The 18,728-nt window shown below is 49.5% G+C and overlaps 1 protein-coding gene across 5 annotated transcripts in view; it reads left to right on the top strand.

The window, feature by feature from the left end:
* The window catches only part of LOC135897326 (uncharacterized), a 334,910-nt gene extending 320,532 nt beyond the window's left edge, over positions 1 to 14,378 (top strand). For 3 of the 5 annotated variants that reach the window (XM_065425932.1, XM_065425935.1, XM_065425931.1), the window contains 3 exons: positions 6,388 to 6,522; positions 13,658 to 13,729; positions 14,147 to 14,378. In XM_065425932.1, coding sequence (XP_065282004.1) covers positions 6,388 to 6,522; positions 13,658 to 13,729; positions 14,147 to 14,263 — 324 coding nt within the window. In that variant the 3' untranslated portion in view covers positions 14,264 to 14,378. The remainder of the gene's footprint in view (positions 1 to 6,387; positions 6,523 to 13,657; positions 13,730 to 14,146) is intronic. The other 2 variants (XM_065425933.1, XM_065425936.1) reach the window with 2 other exon arrangements.
* Positions 14,379 to 18,728: the final 4,350 nt, after the last annotated feature.

Here is an 18,728-nt window from a genome sequence, read left to right as displayed (position 1 = left end):
CGCCTGCATCGGTATGGATTTCGATTGGCGCTTGAGGGTCAAAATGGGGAAGAATTGATGGCATCATGAGAAGATGGCGCAAGGTTGTGAAGGCGGCGTCACACTCTGGAAAACAATGATGAGAGATCTCTAGCGCCACCAAGGAACCGCGTGAGAGGCAATATAATTGACGCAAAGTTTCGAGCGCATTGCTGGAAGTAAGAGCAGAGGCCGTAGAACTGCGTAGCTCTCATAGTGGTAGGTTTTGGGAACGCAGTAACAGCACGTAGTTTCTGGGGATTCGGGCGAATGCCCTCCTTTGACACGACTTGGCCTAAAAGTGTGAGCTGACGAACAGCAAATTGAAACTTCTTCATGTTAAGTTGCAACCCAGCGTTGGTCAAGAAAGTGAGTACGTGCTGGAGGCGGAGCAAGTGCGTTGCGAAACCAGGGGCGAACACCACAATGTCGTCAAGATAGCAAAGACAGATTTTCCATTTGAGGCCATGCAGAACAGTATCCATCATTCTTTCGAACGTAGCAGGTGCGTTGCAAACTCTGAAAGGCATGACGGTGATTTCATACAAGCCGTCAGGTGTGACAAAGGCAGTTTTCGGGCGATCGGCCTCTGCCATCAGAACCTGCCAGTAGCCTGACCGCAAATCCAGCGAAGAAACGAAGTCAGCTCCCTGCAAGCAGTCCAGAGCATCATCGATGCGTGCTAATGGGTAGACGTCCTTCAGCGTGATCTTGTTCAACCGTCGAAAATCAACACAGAAGCGTATGGAACCGTCTTTCTTTGTGACGAGTACCAGACGAGAGGCCCATGGGCTCTGTGAAGGTTGAATGACGCCTGGACGGAGCATGTCATCGACCTGGTCTGCAATGACGCGACGTTCCGTAGCGGAGACGCGATATGGTTTGTCGCAGCGGTGAGTGAGAGCCAGTGTCTATGTGATGCTCGACCGTCGATGCACGGCCAAGAGTTGTTTGCGCAACGTCGAAAGAACGGCGGAAGTGCTAAAGGATTGCGAGAAGTTGAGATCGCTGCGAATGGGTCTGGTCTTCGGCGATGAATGGGCTAAACAGATCAGTCCATGTTGAGTCGGGGACGGAGAGGGCACTCAGTTCATGGACGGCAGAAGAAGGCATTTCGTCGAGGGGAGACAATTCGTGTTGAATCGACCGACTCGACGTAAGCAAGGCATTCGCGGCGGAGCAGCGATATCGGCGATGGAAGATGATTGTAAATGGACATTGTGCTCACACCGGCGGCAAGGTGAAGAGCTGCAAAGGGCAAAGGAAGCGCTTTTCGGGTAACAAAGTGATGAGAGTGCATGAAGAAGACCGTCCTGTCGGATATAGTACTACACAAGACTGGTACGAATGCTGAAGAGCACGGGGAATACAGGTGTCTTCTTTCACGACAATTTTAGCGGCAGGCTGAGCATCGACCAAGGCCAGGTCACCAAGGTGGCAAAGTTCAATCACAGCCCGAGCGCAATTGATGATGGCATTATGGCGTGAGAGAAAATCCCATCCTAGAATAACGGTGTGTGAGCACGATGAAAGAACTATGAACTCAATCGTGTATAAAACGTCACGTATGGTCACACGGGCTGTACAAGCAGCGGTAGGGCGAATGGGTTGAGCACTCGCCGTTCGAAGCGACAATCAGACAGAGACGTCGTCACTTTACGAAGCAAGCGGCAAAACCTGGCATTCATAAGTGAAATAGCTGCACCGGTTTCGACGAGGGCGGCTGTAGCGACCTGTTCGATAAACACATCAATGACATTGGCAGGTAAAAAAGGAGGACTTCGGCATGTCGACATTTGTGCATTTCTTGCCTCTGGGATTGCGTCGTCTAGTTTCCCTCTTCGTTAGATTAGGGTCGTCGACGCATAGGGGAAAGCGATTGGCGACGTGGGGAGGGTGACCGGAGGCGTTCGAAGCGACGACGGCGATCAGTCTGGAAGCGAGCTGGTGAAGGGCGCATTTGGATCAGGCGGCACATAGGGCGCTCGTCGATCGTCATCGAACGCCTGCGATCGGCGGTGGCAGAACCTTGCGACATGACCGGGATACTTACATGCAAAGCACATAGGGCGATTGTCCGTCGTACGCCACGAGTTAGCGACGGCAGTGGTGGCCCAGGGGACGGGAGGGTGGTGCACAGGCTTCTGGAAGCGATGAACGGACACACTGTGAGGGGCCATTGCAGCAACCGTCGCATAAGTGGCCGGTGTAGCCACGGCATCTTACTGGTGAACAGCCGGCAGTGCTTCCGCGAGCTCTTATTGGATCACGTTACGGAGATGAGATGGCAAAGTGCTGGCAGACTTCTGAGTGACGGACACCAGAGATAGCTGTCCTGCGACTTCTTCGCGGACGAAATACTTGATTTGAGTTATCACGGAGGCTTGTTCGGGGCCGGTGGTCAGGCTGCAGCGTGATGCCGCATTTGGTGTGGGATGTCGCCTTGTCAGAGCTCGCAGCTTACGTAATTCATTATAGCTCCGGCACAAGCTGATAACGTCGTCAACAGTGCGCGGGTCCTTGACCAGAAGCACGTGGAACGCGTCATCGTCGATTCCCTTCATGACGTGCTTGATCTTTTCCGCTTCCGTCATGGCAGCGTTTACGCGCCTGCACAAATCGAGAACGTCTTCTATATGACTCGTGAATGTCTCACCCATGTCCTGTGCGCGCATACGCAAACGCTGCTCGGCTTGCAGTTTCCTGACGACGGGTCGGTGATATATTTCTGTAACCGACGTCTTGAACGTCGACCACGTTCGGATATCCCTGTCATAATTTTTGAACCAGAGACTGGCCACGCCCGCGAGGTAGAATGATACCTAATCCAGCTTGTCCGAATCATTCCATTTGTTCTGAACGCTCACCCGTTCCTAGGACGACAGCCACTCTTCAACGTCGTTGTCGTTGGTTCCGCTGAACATGGGAGGCTCGCGCTGGCTAAAGGTGCCAGCGCAAGCGACGGGTGGCGATGGATGAGTCTGCTGGTCGGCGTCCAGTATGGCAGAGGGTAGCGTCCGAGAATGGAGTTCCAGGATGGTAGAGGGGAACGTTACCCCGCACGGCTGCACCACTTATAAAGGAGATTTATTGAGGTTCGTAACCACAGCCGGTTCTAGGATGCACAGAGCACAGTCCCCTAGCTCGAGCCTCTGCCGCACGCTTGATGCTGCCGATGCTGCTGACTCTGCGCTCACGTTCGTTATCTTCCTGACAATACTAACTATCTAATTAGGTGGAATGAAAAATATAATCTGAGTATCTCCAAGCGACGGCAAACAACATTGCCATGGTTCTGCCAGCTACGTGGCATTTTCATATGTTTAATGTTTCGCTCAAGTTAAGGACACCCTGTATACTACACGCATGAAATATTCACAAGCCGAACGCATGGCCGCGGCCTTTCTCTTGAGGCTAGACGTCGACAACTGCGGTGTTCATTTATTAGTGTACGTTTTAAGGTCGTACATCGTGCCTTGATTTTGCTGTTCACTTACTAAAAATTATAAATTCTGTCGTTTTACATGCCAAAAACAATCTCATTATTGGGCGTAGTGGGAGATTCAAAATAGTGTTAACCACCTGGGTTTCTTCATCACGCACCTAAATCTAAGGTGGACACTATCATGTCGTCGCCACGGCCTATCGAAATCTATGTGGTAAAAAATCTTCCTGTCTTATCTATCTAATGTACTCGAGCGGTCTTGCATTTTGCCTCAATCAAAATTTGGCAACCGCGGTCATGATGAAATCCGCAACTTTGGGCTTGCTTTACGACACTCGTAGAGTGTGCCTCTGTTAATGTAAGACTCTTTGCGGCGACATGCTTTTTATCAATCTTACTTTTCACACGCACAATTTGTTTCTCGGTAACTACAGTACCTTCGGTTATGGGTAACGCTACCGTACTTATTCACCTCGTTCTGTCATATAGCTTAACTTTCACGCAAATACGCAGTTATAGTGTTACGGTCAAAAGTTGCGTCAGTAGTTTTGAACGACAACCTCTTAATCCTTAATCATACACCATACGCGTCAACATTGTTTTCGAAACAGATTTGTGAGCGTAAGTGAACGCGCCGCAAGAACGACTATAGTTATCTGCAGGGCTTGAAAGTTATCGTAGCATTGCTCTACTATAATTGTATTGCTCTACTATAATTGTTTCAAGTCCATTTTTAAGGTGATCTAAATATTACAATACATGTAAGCTTACAAACTGCAAAAATTACAAACATTTGCATTGTCAGCGAGCGCAGAAGCTGAATTCCCGCTGTCCGTCACGGCGCGCCTTTACTTGGTCCGGCACAATATGGCGGCGCAACTGGGCGTGTCACTACACTTTGCAAAGAAACGAGGTATCGATGCACCCTAGTACAGTGTACTAGATTGCAGTATAATCGTAGATGCGGGGTACCCCAAGCGTCTCGTATCGTCTGTTGCGGACGACCTGCTGAAGCATACAAAGAAAGCTGGCAACTGCGAAACTGAAGTTTGAGCAAGGGAAAAAAGAAGTCTCGGTTACTCCATATGACATTGCCTGTCCCATAATTCGAAGATTGGCGGGTGTGGATGTCTTTTCTAGCAATGGAGCTAGTGCAGCTTGAGGCTGCACTATAGGCACAGTGCGCTGTCAGACATTTGTTAGCTGCGCTGAGAACCCCACTGTCTTCTAGAACAGGACGAACAGGCCGCTGTTTCAACGAGCAGGTCAGGGAGCACAAGTAGAACAGAGAACATGCTTTTTCAGTGCATGTGTCCTTCCGTTGGAACTGTGGCTGCGTGCCGCAGTTTGAAAAAAACGAATGAACGAGAGCAGAAACCATAATAAAACTACGCGCGAAGTTTTAGAAGAGGGTGAGAAAGAGAGAGAGAAGCGAGGAAGGAAAGGCAGGGAAGTTAACCAGACTAAGTCCAGTTTGCTACCCTACACTTGGGGAGGGGGAGTGAAAGAAAGAGAGAGAAGACATGAGTGTATATCGCACTTTTACATGCACTAAGTTAGGTACAGAATGTCTATAGTCAGGCACCCAAGTCTGTTGCCTTCAGGTAATGAATAAGCGCTCAAATGGCTTTCTAGGCTACCGAACTGTGAGGCCAGGCTCCCAATCCTAAAGCTACAAGGCACCTGCATCAGCACCCCTTCACTAGCGCTTCTGAATAAAGAAGTTCAGTTTCTGCCCAGATGTACGTTAATAAATCTGGCCACATGCTATAATCGATGATAATAATCTAGAAATGAGATCGTTAATGTTTATTTGTGTTTTTGATGCAGTTCTTTTTGTTATAGCTGTATATGTCGGTTCGTCAGAAATAAAAGCTCAATTGTTAGTTCAGCGCTCGTGGCGTACGCTTCTTGTGTCCGAGTCCTTGCTGTGCTTTTGCCTTATTAGTGTTATTTCCTACCAGTGCGCTTGGCGCTACTCCGGTTTGGGCTCAACACTTCAACTACGAGATATTTCTGCCGCCATCGCCTAAGCGGCTGGAAATTGAACAGCGGCAACATATACGTACGCTGAAAAGATGTTCATAAATGACTGTCGTTAGCTATAGTACGGCTTCCCGCGAATTTCTTTTAGAGAGTATGCTGACGTGGTCCCGCAAAATAAACCGCGGTTCATTTCAGCGACTGAGCAACTGCTGGCTATTTCTGGCAGGAGGTCATGTATTTTCTGATAGCTGTGCCCAACGTCCAACTTCCTCATCTCACACTTTACTTGCTGCAGTCGAAAGCGAATTCACTGTTATTTTTGTTTCTTTGTTTCTTTGTTTGTCCGCTCTCTTGCTTGCTTGCTTTTTTTGTATTTCTTTCTTTTATTTTGCACTTTTTTTAATTCGTCCATGTTATCCTTTCTTTTTTTCTTTCTTTTGCAGAAGCGAGCACGTGCCGCTGTCGCGTTATATCAGCAGCTCGTAGAAAGTTTGTGCGCGTAGCGGCGGAGGTTTTACGGATTTCGAGCTTTTTTTTAGTATTCTGCACCCATGGTCCGCCACGGCCTAGTCGAGACTGCTGCATATGTGGCGGCGAATGCTGATTTATGCTTGGTCTCATGCCAGGTACTCGTCCCTCGCAGCGACAGCGGAGCATGATATACGCGCGCACTGGGTACTCAACGAGGCAGGAAGTTCCTTCATAGCGACCCAATGCAGTTAAGACGACGCACACTCGGCGTTTTGATTCAAGTTGCAGGCGTTGGTTGCAGGCTTGCTACTACAGCCGGGGCCATATTTTGTAAGAATTGTTTCCTACCTTCTGTACCGCCGAGTGGTCACTGCGGCGGGGCTTGGCTTCGTACGAGCCAATGACAGAATATGGCGCCCGCCTGCAAGCTTCGGTCTCGCTGCATGCGCACATGCTTCGCTTCGCAGGCGGAGAGCAAGAACATGTACCCGATGTACTACGCCATCCCGGTGGTTGTGGGTGCATCCAGCAATGTCATCATGCCCATCTCCATCCCCATGGTGGTCATGCACGATATCGGACGCGTGCCCTTCGTCCGACTCGTACGTACAAACCCTGCCCAGCTGGCCTTGATGCGTATGTAAACGCTGAAATGTCGACTTGTCACTGCGGGAACACAATATCCCGCTATACTCGGCCAATGGGATCTCGGACGATCTGTTGGCAAGATCCATGCTCCGCCTCCAGGCCACGATTATTAGAGCTCCGTGCCCGCCCACTTTCTGTCCTAGTTTTGATGAAATATAGCTGGTCTTTTTTGTGTGTGTAGGGATGCTTTAAAGAAACAGGAAAATAAAACGTGTCGTGGCGTTGCTGCGCAGTTTGTGCGCGATCACTGATTTTTTACTGCCAAGGATTTCGAATAATTGTAAATAAGTACAAAATATCGCGTGCATGCGACTGAAAAACGAATGTGCTGCCAGCCGCCAAATGAAGGGTCTCTTCCAAGCGAAGAATGAACGCGCTACTGAAAGCACGTATACTAGCGCTAGAAAAAAAAGAAAGACAATGCAGGAGAGCAAGAACGTACTCGAGTTAGATTTTTTTTCTTTTAACGAGGTAGGTTATATAATGTAACGGATACGAAACGCACGTACAAAAGAAAGAAAAGTAGACAAGGAGAACGAAGAGCTTGAGAAGCCGGACTGCGCTACCATCACGCTACGATCATCGTCCATCTCCTGTAAATAGAACAATTTCTTCACAACTCTTGGTAATAGTTGTGGTGGAAGGTGCGGGGTAATCGATACCCGAAGACGGAGGCTGAGCCACAAGTTTTTCGACGGAGCCGTCGCCTTGCTGGACTCTCACCGAATCCACCGGAGTTGCATATGACCCACGACGCAGACGTACAACGGCCCATTCCAACTGCTGCGCTGACCTGTTCCGTTCAACAACTGAGAGATGCGCGTCCCTTCGCCGGAAGATCGGGCGAAGACGTTGAGGAATGGTTCATTCATTATCACCGAGTGAGTGCCGCCAAAAAGCGGAACAGCGCTTCTCAGCTTTCAAACGTCATGTTTTTTCTAACGGATACTCCGTTGGTGTGGGTCAACAATCACGAAGAAACATTCACAACATGGGGCAGATTTGTTTTGGAAATCAAAAAACGATTCTCGGACTCCGCGACGAAAAAGAAAAGGGCAGAACAGGCGCTACTGCAACGCGCGCAAGTGCCACTCGAAACCTGCACGACCTGCATTGAGGCAGTAATAAAACTGTGTAGGATGGTGGACTCTGGAATGTCTGAGGAAGATGAAGTTGGGCACATCCTAAAAGGAACTGCAGAAGATGGTTACAGTTATCGCAAAAGACATCCTGGCTTCCGTCGCCGACATCATTCGGCACTGTCGCACTTTCGAGCTACTGAAGACGAGGCGCATCACGCCGAAGTTTGGCAGGCTAACCAATGTGAGGACAGTTGCAAGCCTAGATAGCAGCCAGCCCTTCGATCTTGCATCAACAATCCAACAAATAGTTCAGGAAGAGTTCAGCCTGCACACGCAAGTGACACATCCAGGCACCCATAGCTTCCACCTACCACCAGATTTCGAGCTAAACGTGGCATCCTTCTCCCCGTATCCTGCTGCGAGGGTCATTGAGGATTATGAACTCGCGCCCCTACAGCAGTCACGTCTCTACGACAGAGGCCCTACTTATGACGCACGGCCACAACGAGAACAGCCGCATTTTTACCCCCGAGGACCTGTGACTTCTGCCAGGCCGCGACAAGAACAGCACCAACCCTACTACCACGACGTGACTTATGAGCATTGTAACGTATTTCATCGAGCAGCAGAGACACGTTATCCACATTGCAACGAACTTTCTCGCCGCCCGCAGCAGCCTAGTATTCGTTTCGAGGGAGATGCTGTGAACCGCGACACTCCCGTATACTACAACTACGGCTCCACAGGCCATATTGCTCGGTATTGTCGCCAAGGCCGTCATTCACGAAGGACACCACCGATGTTCTCATCCTTCGGAACTTGTACTTCATATGACTTGTGGACGCCCGATTTGCTTCCAAATGACCGCTTCTCGTACGAGACTAGACGCAGCGATTCGCCAGTATCTGAGTGGAGCTTGACGCCGCCAAACAACCGTCCCCGTCGCTCTCCGTCCTCTCGGCGCCGTTCTTCCTCACAGCCACCGGGAAACTATAGCATCCGCGGCCAATTGAGGTGAGGTCGCTGAACGGTCCTCGCAAGAAATACACCTGCCTGTGGCGATGCTCAAAAACAAAGTGAATGTGTCGATTGAAGGAATACCGACCACGGCGTTAGTTTATACTGGGGCCACTGTGATAAGCCTCGCATTCAAGAACAAAGTTATGTTTTCTTGGAACGACGATATTCCCATTCGTGGAGTAGGAGGCGAGTAGCTTAATCCCCTTGGTTTTTGTGCTGTGAGTGTTGTGTTGGCTGAAAAAGTGTTTCGGTCGGAATTCCTTGTTCTTTCTCGTTGTTCGCACGATGTATTCTTGGTATCGATTTTCTTGAACAATGCGGTGCTTCCGTGGACTGTGGTTGTGGTGAAATATCGTTGAACACGTTATCTATATCAGCACATTCCGAAGAAAGCTTGGGTGGTAAATGCAGGGACACAGACACATTCAGTGTTCTTGATGAAGTGATTGTACCATCGTGGTGCCTGATGCCCGTTCGTGTTTCTACAACTACTGTTAACGCTGATTGTGTTGACCTTGTAGTTAGGCCTCTCCGCATAAACTGTGCTTAAAAACTATACTTCTGCCCTGCTCTATCGTGTGCATGACTAAATAAGTCGCCGCAGTGTGAGCGCTGAACTGTTCCGCCACGCCGGTTGTCCTGCCTCGTGGTATGAAAATCGCTCTCTTCGGTGAAGCCACATGTAGCTGAATAGCGGCACTAACTGCAGACGTCTCTACAGCGTGCTCTCCTTGCATTAATCGCCATTCTCAAGATCTAATGCTTGACATAATCAGCAAGGCTCTCTGTACATCGGAACGGCAAGCACTGTGGTACAGGTTCTTGCCAGGCATGGTGCGGCATTCGACTTCACGCATGGAGATGTACCGCTTCATTTACCGTCGTCCCGCGCTCGTCACAGAATAGGTACCGGCTCAGCACACCCCATCCGCCAGAAGCCCTACCGAGTGTCATCATCCGAGCGCAAAGATAATGCAGAGTAAGTCAAAGAGATGCTGAACAAAGGTGTCGTTCAAGAGTCGTCTAGTCCATGCGCAGCCTTAGTAATCCTGGTACGAAAAAAAGATGGCTCCTGGAGATTCTTCGTGGATTACAGACGTCTAAACGCAGTGACAAAGAAGCACGTCTATCCGCTACCGCGAATCAATGACGTCATTGATTGCTTACACTCTGCTTCTTACTTCTCAACAATTGATTTCCGATCAGGGTATTGTCAAATACCTATGGACCCTACTGACAAGGAAAAGACCGCTTTCGTGACTCCAGATGGCCTATTCGAATTTAATGTTATGCCATTTGGCCTTTGCAATGCTCCTGGCAGCTTCGAAATATTCGTGGACATGGTCCAAAGTGGGAGGCATGCATGTGTTACCTCGATGATGTAATCTTTGGCGGCACGTTTGAAGAACATAACGAAAACCTCAGCCTTGTTCTCGACTGCATCGAGAAAGCTAGACCGGTTCTAAACTTGCAAAAATGTCGGTTTGGCGAACGTCAAACACTGGTCCTGGGACACTTAGTCGATAAGGATGGCCTTAGACGCCCCCGATGCCATCGCATTCAAGCCAGCAAGTTCAAGCCATCGCATTCAACACCAGTCAACACGAGAACTTCGCTCATTCATTGCCTTATGTTCGTATTCTCGTCATTTTGTTCCCCGGTTTACCGACATCGTTTACCCGTTGACAAGTATTTTGCGACAAGATGCGACCTTCAAAGGGAGACCAGAATGTGACGCATCATTCTCTCAACTGAAGTTCACACTGATGCTCACAGTGGCGCAGAACATGTCGCATGTGCCAGCCGTTGCCTGAGCAAATCTGTACGCAATTATACGCTTGCGGAACAGGACTGCCTGACAGCTGTTTTCGCCGTACAGAAGTTTCGGTGTTACCTTTACGGTATACCATTCAAGTTTATCACTGACCATCATTCTTTATGCTGGCTGGTCGGTTTGCGTGATACCGCTGGTCGCCTCGCACGTTGGGCGCTGCGCCTCTAGGAATACGACTTTGTGGTGTCATACAAGAGTGGCCGTCGTCACGCTGACGCAGACTGCCTCTCTCAGATTCCTCTTGCGACTACCGAATGCAATGCTGAGAATTTTGACGACTGTCTCGCTGCTCTTACTTCTACGTTCCCTGACCCGGCAAACTTTCAGTGAGAACATCAAAATGATCTTACCCTCGATCCGCCTTTTGTCGCCGCCCGTACTTCTCACGGCAGCGGTCGCTTTAATGTCCGTGATAAGTTGCTCTAGAAAACTAATTACTCCGTGCGTGGAGTGCATTTTCTGCTTGTTGTCCCCAAGAGTCTCCGCTTCGACGTTCTACGCGCCATGCATGACGATGCCACATCCGACCATTTCGGCTTCGTACGAACGCTACACTACACGCAAGAGCGCTTTTACTGGCCCAAGATGTACGAAACAACCAAGTGCTATGTGCTAGTTGTGAAACGTACCAACGTCACAAGCGACCGACCGCCGTAGGTCTGGTCACCTTCGGCCATTGACACTGACATTGACATTGAGCAAGTATGCATTGACCTTTCGGGTCCATTCCCGTTATCTAACAACACGAACCGTTGGATAATTGTCTGCGTGAACCATCTTACACGGTATGCAGAAGCTGCAGCCATACCCTCTTCCACCGCTGCTTACGTGGCGGTTTTCCTGCTGCATTTCATGGTTCTTCGTCACGGCCCACCTCGTGTCATCATCAGCGACTGTGGTCGCCAGTTCACTGCTGATGCCATTGAAGAGTTACCTCGTTTTTGCACTTCACAGTTCCGTCATTCCACGCCGTATCATCCACAGACCAATGGCCTCGTTGAAAGGGAAAACAACGCTGACCAACATGCTTGCAACGTAGATCTCCTCCGATCATAAGAACTGGGACGACGTGCTGCCCTTCATTACTTACGCATACAACACGGCGAAACACGGAACCACGAACTATAGCCCATTTTATCTCCTCTATGCAAGGTTACCGCGAAGCCCCCTGGACACTTTCTTACTCTTCGTTCTGCACAATGACGATTCTGTATCGAACACATTCTGTCTCACCGAAGAACCCTGTCGAATAGCTCGTCTTCGTACTCTGGCGTCGCAAATTCGTTCGAAAGAACGATAAGACGACCGTCACGTACAAGTGTAGTTCGAAAAAGGTGACTTGGTCATTCTTTGGACACCGCAACGCATGCATGGATTGTGCTAAACGCTCTTGTAACAATATTCAGGCCCATTTGTAGTTGTGGACCGCCTGAGCGAACTCTCTTACGTAATAGCTCGCCTCCTGTGCAATGGTCGGCGATCGAGCAGACGTCAGCTGACTCATATTGCTCGCCTGTAGCCTTTCTACCCTGCTTGTCCAGCCTGACTCGCCCCACGGGCTTCGTCTGCTTGCGGGGAAGTGTAACGGATACGAAAGGCAGGTACAAAGGAAAGCTGGGTAGATGAGGAGAACGAAGAGTTTGAGAGGCCGGACTGCGCTACGATCACGCTACGATCATCGTCCATCTCCTGTAAATAAAATTATTTCGTCACAGCCCTTCGTAACTATATGAGTTGCCTTCAAATGTTTGCTTCCTGCGAGCGCGTTTGCTGGCTAGTAATATTTTTTTCTCGGGGCGGGGGGGGGGGGGGGGAGGGTTCTGAAATTTTCCGGTACAACATCCGCAAATACATTGCTACGAATTCCCGCGAGTTCATACGCCCTTTAAAGCGACCGACAACCAATTGTTTATGCTATCCATTCTATTTATTTGTTATTTTTATTGCAATCTGAAAGCTTAGCGGTCAGAGGATCAATCCTGCAATGGTAAGGCAGATGGCGCTGTGGAACATATTTTATCAGAATACTTCTATCTGTGGTCGTGTTCGTACTTATGCAGTCGTATACGTGCTGAAAAAGGTGTAATATACGTGAGTGCGATAGCGGTTGTATACACCGCCGTTAGTGAGAAGCAATTGCGCCCCTAATGCCGTGAAAAGTTATTATTCTGTTCATCAAACTTAGGGTTATGCTTTTTGTACGGTTCAATTATTTCTGCAAGAGTAACTACGTGCTATTATGGTGTCCTTTCCAACACATGTAGTGACACATTTTAGCCAAGCCATGCCAAACGAAGCTTTTACACGGGATGCCGTTGCCCGCATGAGCTTTTCATTTCGGAAGCCTGGGAAAGCTGGAGCAAAGCATTCTGTTTCGCATCAAACCTTAGATACATACAAAACAGCGCGCGAGATGGTGCAATGTGCGGCGCCGTGCAGTCGGGAGGGGTGGGGGGGCGACGCCATGGTTGTGCCGTCCCCCTCGCTGCCGCGAAGGAAGCGCCTGTAAGCGTCAACTTTCCTTAGATTCGTAATACGCAGAGAGCAAAGTGTGTTGGCTTATGAAATACAGAGAACGCATTTCGAAACAATACGTTTGCCGCACTGCCGACTTACAGACACAGTAATCTGCATGTCAGGCAGCAGGCCTGCAACGCTACTACCAATTATGTTTCACCGCAGAGCGTCCAGATTCATCGTTTCCCGCGACTTCGTGTGCCGATTAAAAATTAGAATTCCTATTGAAAGCACGAACTGCAAGTTCGAATTTGCCGCTCTAAATTATGTTCGTGCATTTTCTGCCAATATTGATGGCGCGTTCTGGCCGCCTGGCGGTCCCTGTAAACGGAAGGGAACCTTTTTGAAGAGAGGTTCGATGAGCGCGGTGTTAAACTTGGGTGTCACTGCATCCCGTGGCGCTGCGGGCATTGCTACCAGCTCGTGATTAGCGCACGAGAGCAGCTTCCCAGGGTGCCTTGCTGTGCTACCGATTTCACCTATGATAAAATTTAATTCTGGGGCTTCACGTGCCAAAACCCCGATATGATTATGAGGCACGCCGTATGGTGGGCTAAATTACCTGGGGTTCTTTAACGCGCACTCAATGCACAGTACGCGAGTGTTCTTTTGAATTTCGCCCCCATCGAAATGCAGCCGCCGGGGCCGGGATCCGACCCCGCAACCTCGGGCTTAGCCGCGCAACACCAAAACCACTACGCCACCACGGTGAGTCTCGCCCACGATAGCTGCAACGCGCAGTAAAAGACACAGTAAAAGAAGGACGGGGCGTTGTTCACGGTGCGGTGCTAAATAATTTGCTATCTACGTACACTATTGATCTCGCCGGTGCACGACGCATGCACAGCAGCAGCAGAGCTCGCAGCGGTCGATCGGGCTTTCCTTGCTGAATGCGCGAGAAAAGGGCCCTTCGGGCAAAGTAGGCCATCGTGGCGAGGCGGCGCGAGCACACCTCCTCGCAGCGGTAAAAGCAGCCGAGAGAGATCCGCGCTCCCAATTTCCTACCGTGCGTCGAAGTGAAAGCCATCATGCATGGTAAAGCATAGCAGCAGGCACCGGCACTTTGGTCATTCGAGTCACGTGAATGTCCTTGTAACACACGTGCCCCTGCTTTGTTGTGCCCAGTTGGTGCTCGGCATAGTGCTGAAGATGGTGCTCGTCGGCATGGTGCTGCTCACGGTAAACGCCATCGGCAGGACTCTCTACGACTGGGGCAACCAGCACGTCGTCCCAGACGCGTGACTATCACCGACGGTCTTTTTCTGTTACTTTTCTTATCCGCAAATGTCGCTCTTTCATGACTGTGAGATTTCGATTCAGATAATCTAAGCATTCTGTTTGGCTTATATGCTCATATCGTTCGAGTGTCCTGTCTCTTCTTTCTCTTTCTCTATAGTATGTGTGTACACACACACACACGCATATATATAGGTTGTGTCACATAACGTGAGCTGAAGTTTTAAAAATGAAAGGTACTCCGGACGCGAGTGAACCGAATGCATAATCTTGGCACTGGTCCAGAGTGTCTTTGTTTTCCCCTAACCAACGGATTACTTATATTTAATTATTCAACTTTTTAGGTATTGGCTGCAAACCCCAAGCGTGATACGCAAAGTTGTAGAGCACCTTGAGAAACCTCTCAATAAATTGTTTCCAACACGATATATCTCATGTGGTCCTTTCTTCCGCGTCCCAAAGAAAGCCCACGAAATATGAAAAAATACCATGTGATGGGCCGATTGCGCGCTGTTGTTGTGCTGCTCTCAAGCGTGCGATGGATGAAGAAGGTCGGCTGCAGCGAGACTGGCCCGCGACAGGGCGTTATTTATGCCTGGTGTAGGTATGTGGACATGCGGCTTTTATCGCATGACGGCGCAAACGCCTGGTGCCATTTCTACATCGTTCTGCTTTGCTTTCCTAGATCACAGTGCATCATACTTTTTATTAATTTTGCCTCGTGAATTCCTTGTTGTCCGATTCCCCGCCCCCTGGCCGTTTCTCCTTCCTCTTGCGTTCTCCTGTTGCTTGCTTCGCAGGAGGACAGATCGTACGAGAGTCAGGGCCTCATTCAGGCGCATGTTAGCACTTTTAGTCCTGACCCTTTTTGTTTGTAAGAAAACTGAAGAATTTGTGAATAATAAAAATAAATATTAAGTGATATGGCCGGGTAAATGCACAGATATCTCTACCTCGCGTGGACACGGAATGGAGGAAGCGGTCAAGAACGTTGGCGACCAAGTGCAGGGTGACTCAAAGTGCAGGCAGGCAACCAGGAGTAAAAAAAATGAGAGAAACAGAGATGCCAAATTGGATGCAAAGGATGGGAACAAAGACCATGGGGATTAATACAAATGCCAAGAAAGAATAGAAAATGTAAAATCTTTGTGATAAAGCAAGCGGTAGTGCACCTTGCTATTTGAGGCTGAAGCTGGTTACCTGATCACATGCTGAACACTATCATATACTTTTGAGATGCCTATACAGTGATTAATGCCGCGTACAGCTTTGAGGTCACTGTGAGTCTGCCATATTGAACACTCTGATCTGAAACCAATTTGTTTCGGACTCAGGATTGATCGCTCATTAGGGAAATGTATCACACGTATTTTTATAACTGTCTCGATCAATTTTACGAAATTTGAAGTTAACGCTATAGGCCTAATACTGTGGCACATAACCGTAACCCGGATTTTTAAGCAAAAGCATAAACTTGGCAATTTTCCACTCCAATGGAATCCATGCCCTTCGGACGAACTAAGTGATTACGTCTAATAAATACTCTTGTGACTCTTTACATAACATTTTCAATATGGCCGAAGTGATTCCATCGGAGCCCAGAGCCGCTAATGGAAGGCATAGTACAACATCTGATAATTCAGACCAGGAGATGTTCTCGAAATCTTCATCAGTGGTGAAATCAACAGAGGCAGTAGTAGTCTGGAAGAAAAGCAACGTTCCAACCCTCTAGTGATCACCTCCAATGAATCCTTTGTGTCTACGGGAGACATAACCGCGCATTATCGACGGTGGAATTATTGTCTTGGCGCTGATGCATTTGGAGGCGATCCCACCGCTGCCACCAGTTGTAGGAGTTGAGAAGGACTTCGGGATGAAACACGTGGGAGGTTTATTTTGCATTATTTACTGTGAGGTGAGAGTCAAGTAACAGTCGTACAGTCATTACGGGCCGGCAGCAACTCGGACGCTGCGGCCCGTCGCAAGAAGTTCGAGAGAATCAGGGAATGCTCTCGGAATCCTCCTCTTTGCTGCTCCCGGTCTGTGTCTTTTAAGCCCTTCGATCTCGGCTTAAAACGACGTTCGGCCAATGGGTCGAGCCCGCTCAGATGACGCCATTTTCGGCCGATGGTAGGCGCCCGTGCGATGGTGTCATACTCGGCGAAGAGAGTCGCCGCTTGGTCCCCCTGCGGTCTTGCCTTGCTGACTTACGCGCCGTCACAATTGCCAGGTGGGGTGACGGTGGACCAAGGCGGGCAGAATTTCACGCTGCCTTACTTCTCCCTGCGGTCTTGCCTCGCTGGCTTGCAACGCGTCGGCGCAATGGACGTATGGGGGCTACGTTTCCAGGCCTTCCCGGTACATCACAGCCGTCTTGCTTCGGGACCCACTTTACTTGCAACAGTGCCGGGCTATCCCTTCGCTTTCTGGAAGAGTCAAGCATTGAATAGCTCCACCCGCGGCGTACGAAGTGGGGGCTTTCAACTTGTTTGCACGTGCGCGCCTCTGGAATGTGGCATCCGCGCTTCTGCGCTTCTCAATTAGCTGTGGTGCCATTCGATGTGGCCTGGGGAACTCGAAGGGGGCTCAAGAAGAGGTCCCGTATCTAACAGCTCGTCCTCGCCCCGGAAGTTCTGAATTGCCGGTGAACTCAATTCGCTGGCCATTAGGAACGCTGAAAGAACCTGCAGGGTACTGGGGTTGAGCCTCGTTTGACGAACTTCGGGATCCTGGGCCCTGGAGAACATAGGTCAAACAAACAAAACAACACAGCGCTGCACCACGCGTAAGCGCAGGCTCTTCACCCCTGACTCGCCAGGCTATTACTGAAGTCAAAATGAACCCTGATCTTCTATTTCCCTAATTTTGACAAAGCAGTTCCAACCACCTTTCCAAACAGCTATCCATTTCTCCCCGAATGCCGACAAGACCAGAGTACCATTGTTGTTGCAAAACAAAGGGTCGTTGACGCTGCAAACAACAAAGGAAAACAGCCGAACATCACTTAATTGGCCTAACTACTCGAACAGCATGTTTCCAACCTATCGCAGTGGCGTACTTATCGCACGTATTGGTGCCACTGAACAGTCTGGTCAACTTCACAAGTACGTAATCACAAGCGCGCTAGCCTTGTGGTCACTATTCAGAACGCGTACTTGCGTCGTAGGCAAACTTTTCATTACGCCTACTCACGTTTCTTTCTCTAGTTCATACAGGACACGTAACTTACGCGAGCAATTAAACTTGCGGGGCTTACGCACTCCACAGAACCCTTAAAATAATGCCTCTTCTAATAACTAGTTCCAGTCACGTTAACCAGAGAAGTCAGAATACGGCTGCCCTCAACACACACGAGCAACCCAGTCATAAATCTGCTTCCTTCCGTCCGCACAGGACTCGCGCTAACAGAACTAAGAACGCATCTCAGTGCAAATGATGCACTCACTGAAAACTACGCGGTTAACCTTAGAATATAAAAAAATGCTTATAAAAAAAAGGAGGTTATGTAACGAAGAGTAGCCGCCTGCGCCACAGCACCATCGCTACCGGCATGAGCTCGTGGTTGCTGTCTTTCGCCGAACGCTTGTGACAGCTACCCGTTCGCGACCGTTGCTAATAAATCTCTTAGCAAGTGGTGGACGTGCTGGGTTTCGACCACCCTGGAAGTTCGGAGCCGCACTCTACCCCCCATCATGCCCGACGACGCACGCACTCCTCCAGCTCCTCTAACGGCGCCGGCCACCTTGGTTTGTGCCGGTGCCTTGCGTCACCATGATACCCCCGTCTTCTCCGGCACAGATGACACAGACGTTGAAGATTGGATCTCGTCTTATGAGCGAGTGAGTGCCCATAACCAGTGGGACGGCGTTACCAAGTTGAGAAACGTCGCATTTTATCTTACGGACGCTGCGAAACTATGGTTTCTAAACCATGAAGACGACTTCACTTCGTGGTTGGTCTTCAAGACCAACTTTAACCAAGTTTTCGGTCGGCCTGCAGTAAGAAAACTTCGTGCAGAACAACGTTTGCGCACACGATCCCAAGAGTCCGGAGAAAACTTCACGAGCTACATTGAGGACATTGTCGACCTTTGCAAACGGGTGAATGCGTCCATGTCACAGGAGGAGAAGATCAAACGTATAATGAAGCGTATTCAGGACGACGCATTTCAAATGTTATTATCGAAGAGTCCTCACACTGTCGCTGAAGTGATAGAATTGTGCCAGAGTTACGACGAGTTGCGCAGGCAACGGCTTCACACCCGACGTCCCACCCCGCCCGCCGACTCTCTATCAAGCCTTGGAGTCGACGACAACCATGCTGCTCTCTTCGTGAAAATGCAGGAATTCGTTCGCGCAGAGGTCGCCCGCCAGCTATCTTTGATATCTTCTGTCCAGGAACCACCCCTTGCTTTGCATCCTACGATCCGCGACTTCATTCAAGAACAAGTCTCTCAAGCCGTTCCTCCAGC

Source organism: Dermacentor albipictus, chromosome 2 (assembly GCF_038994185.2).
Source record: "Dermacentor albipictus isolate Rhodes 1998 colony chromosome 2, USDA_Dalb.pri_finalv2, whole genome shotgun sequence".
Classification (NCBI taxonomy): Eukaryota; Metazoa; Arthropoda; class Arachnida; order Ixodida; family Ixodidae; genus Dermacentor; species Dermacentor albipictus.
Note: the sequence above shows the minus strand (reverse complement) of the source record. Positions and strands in the feature narration are given on the sequence as shown.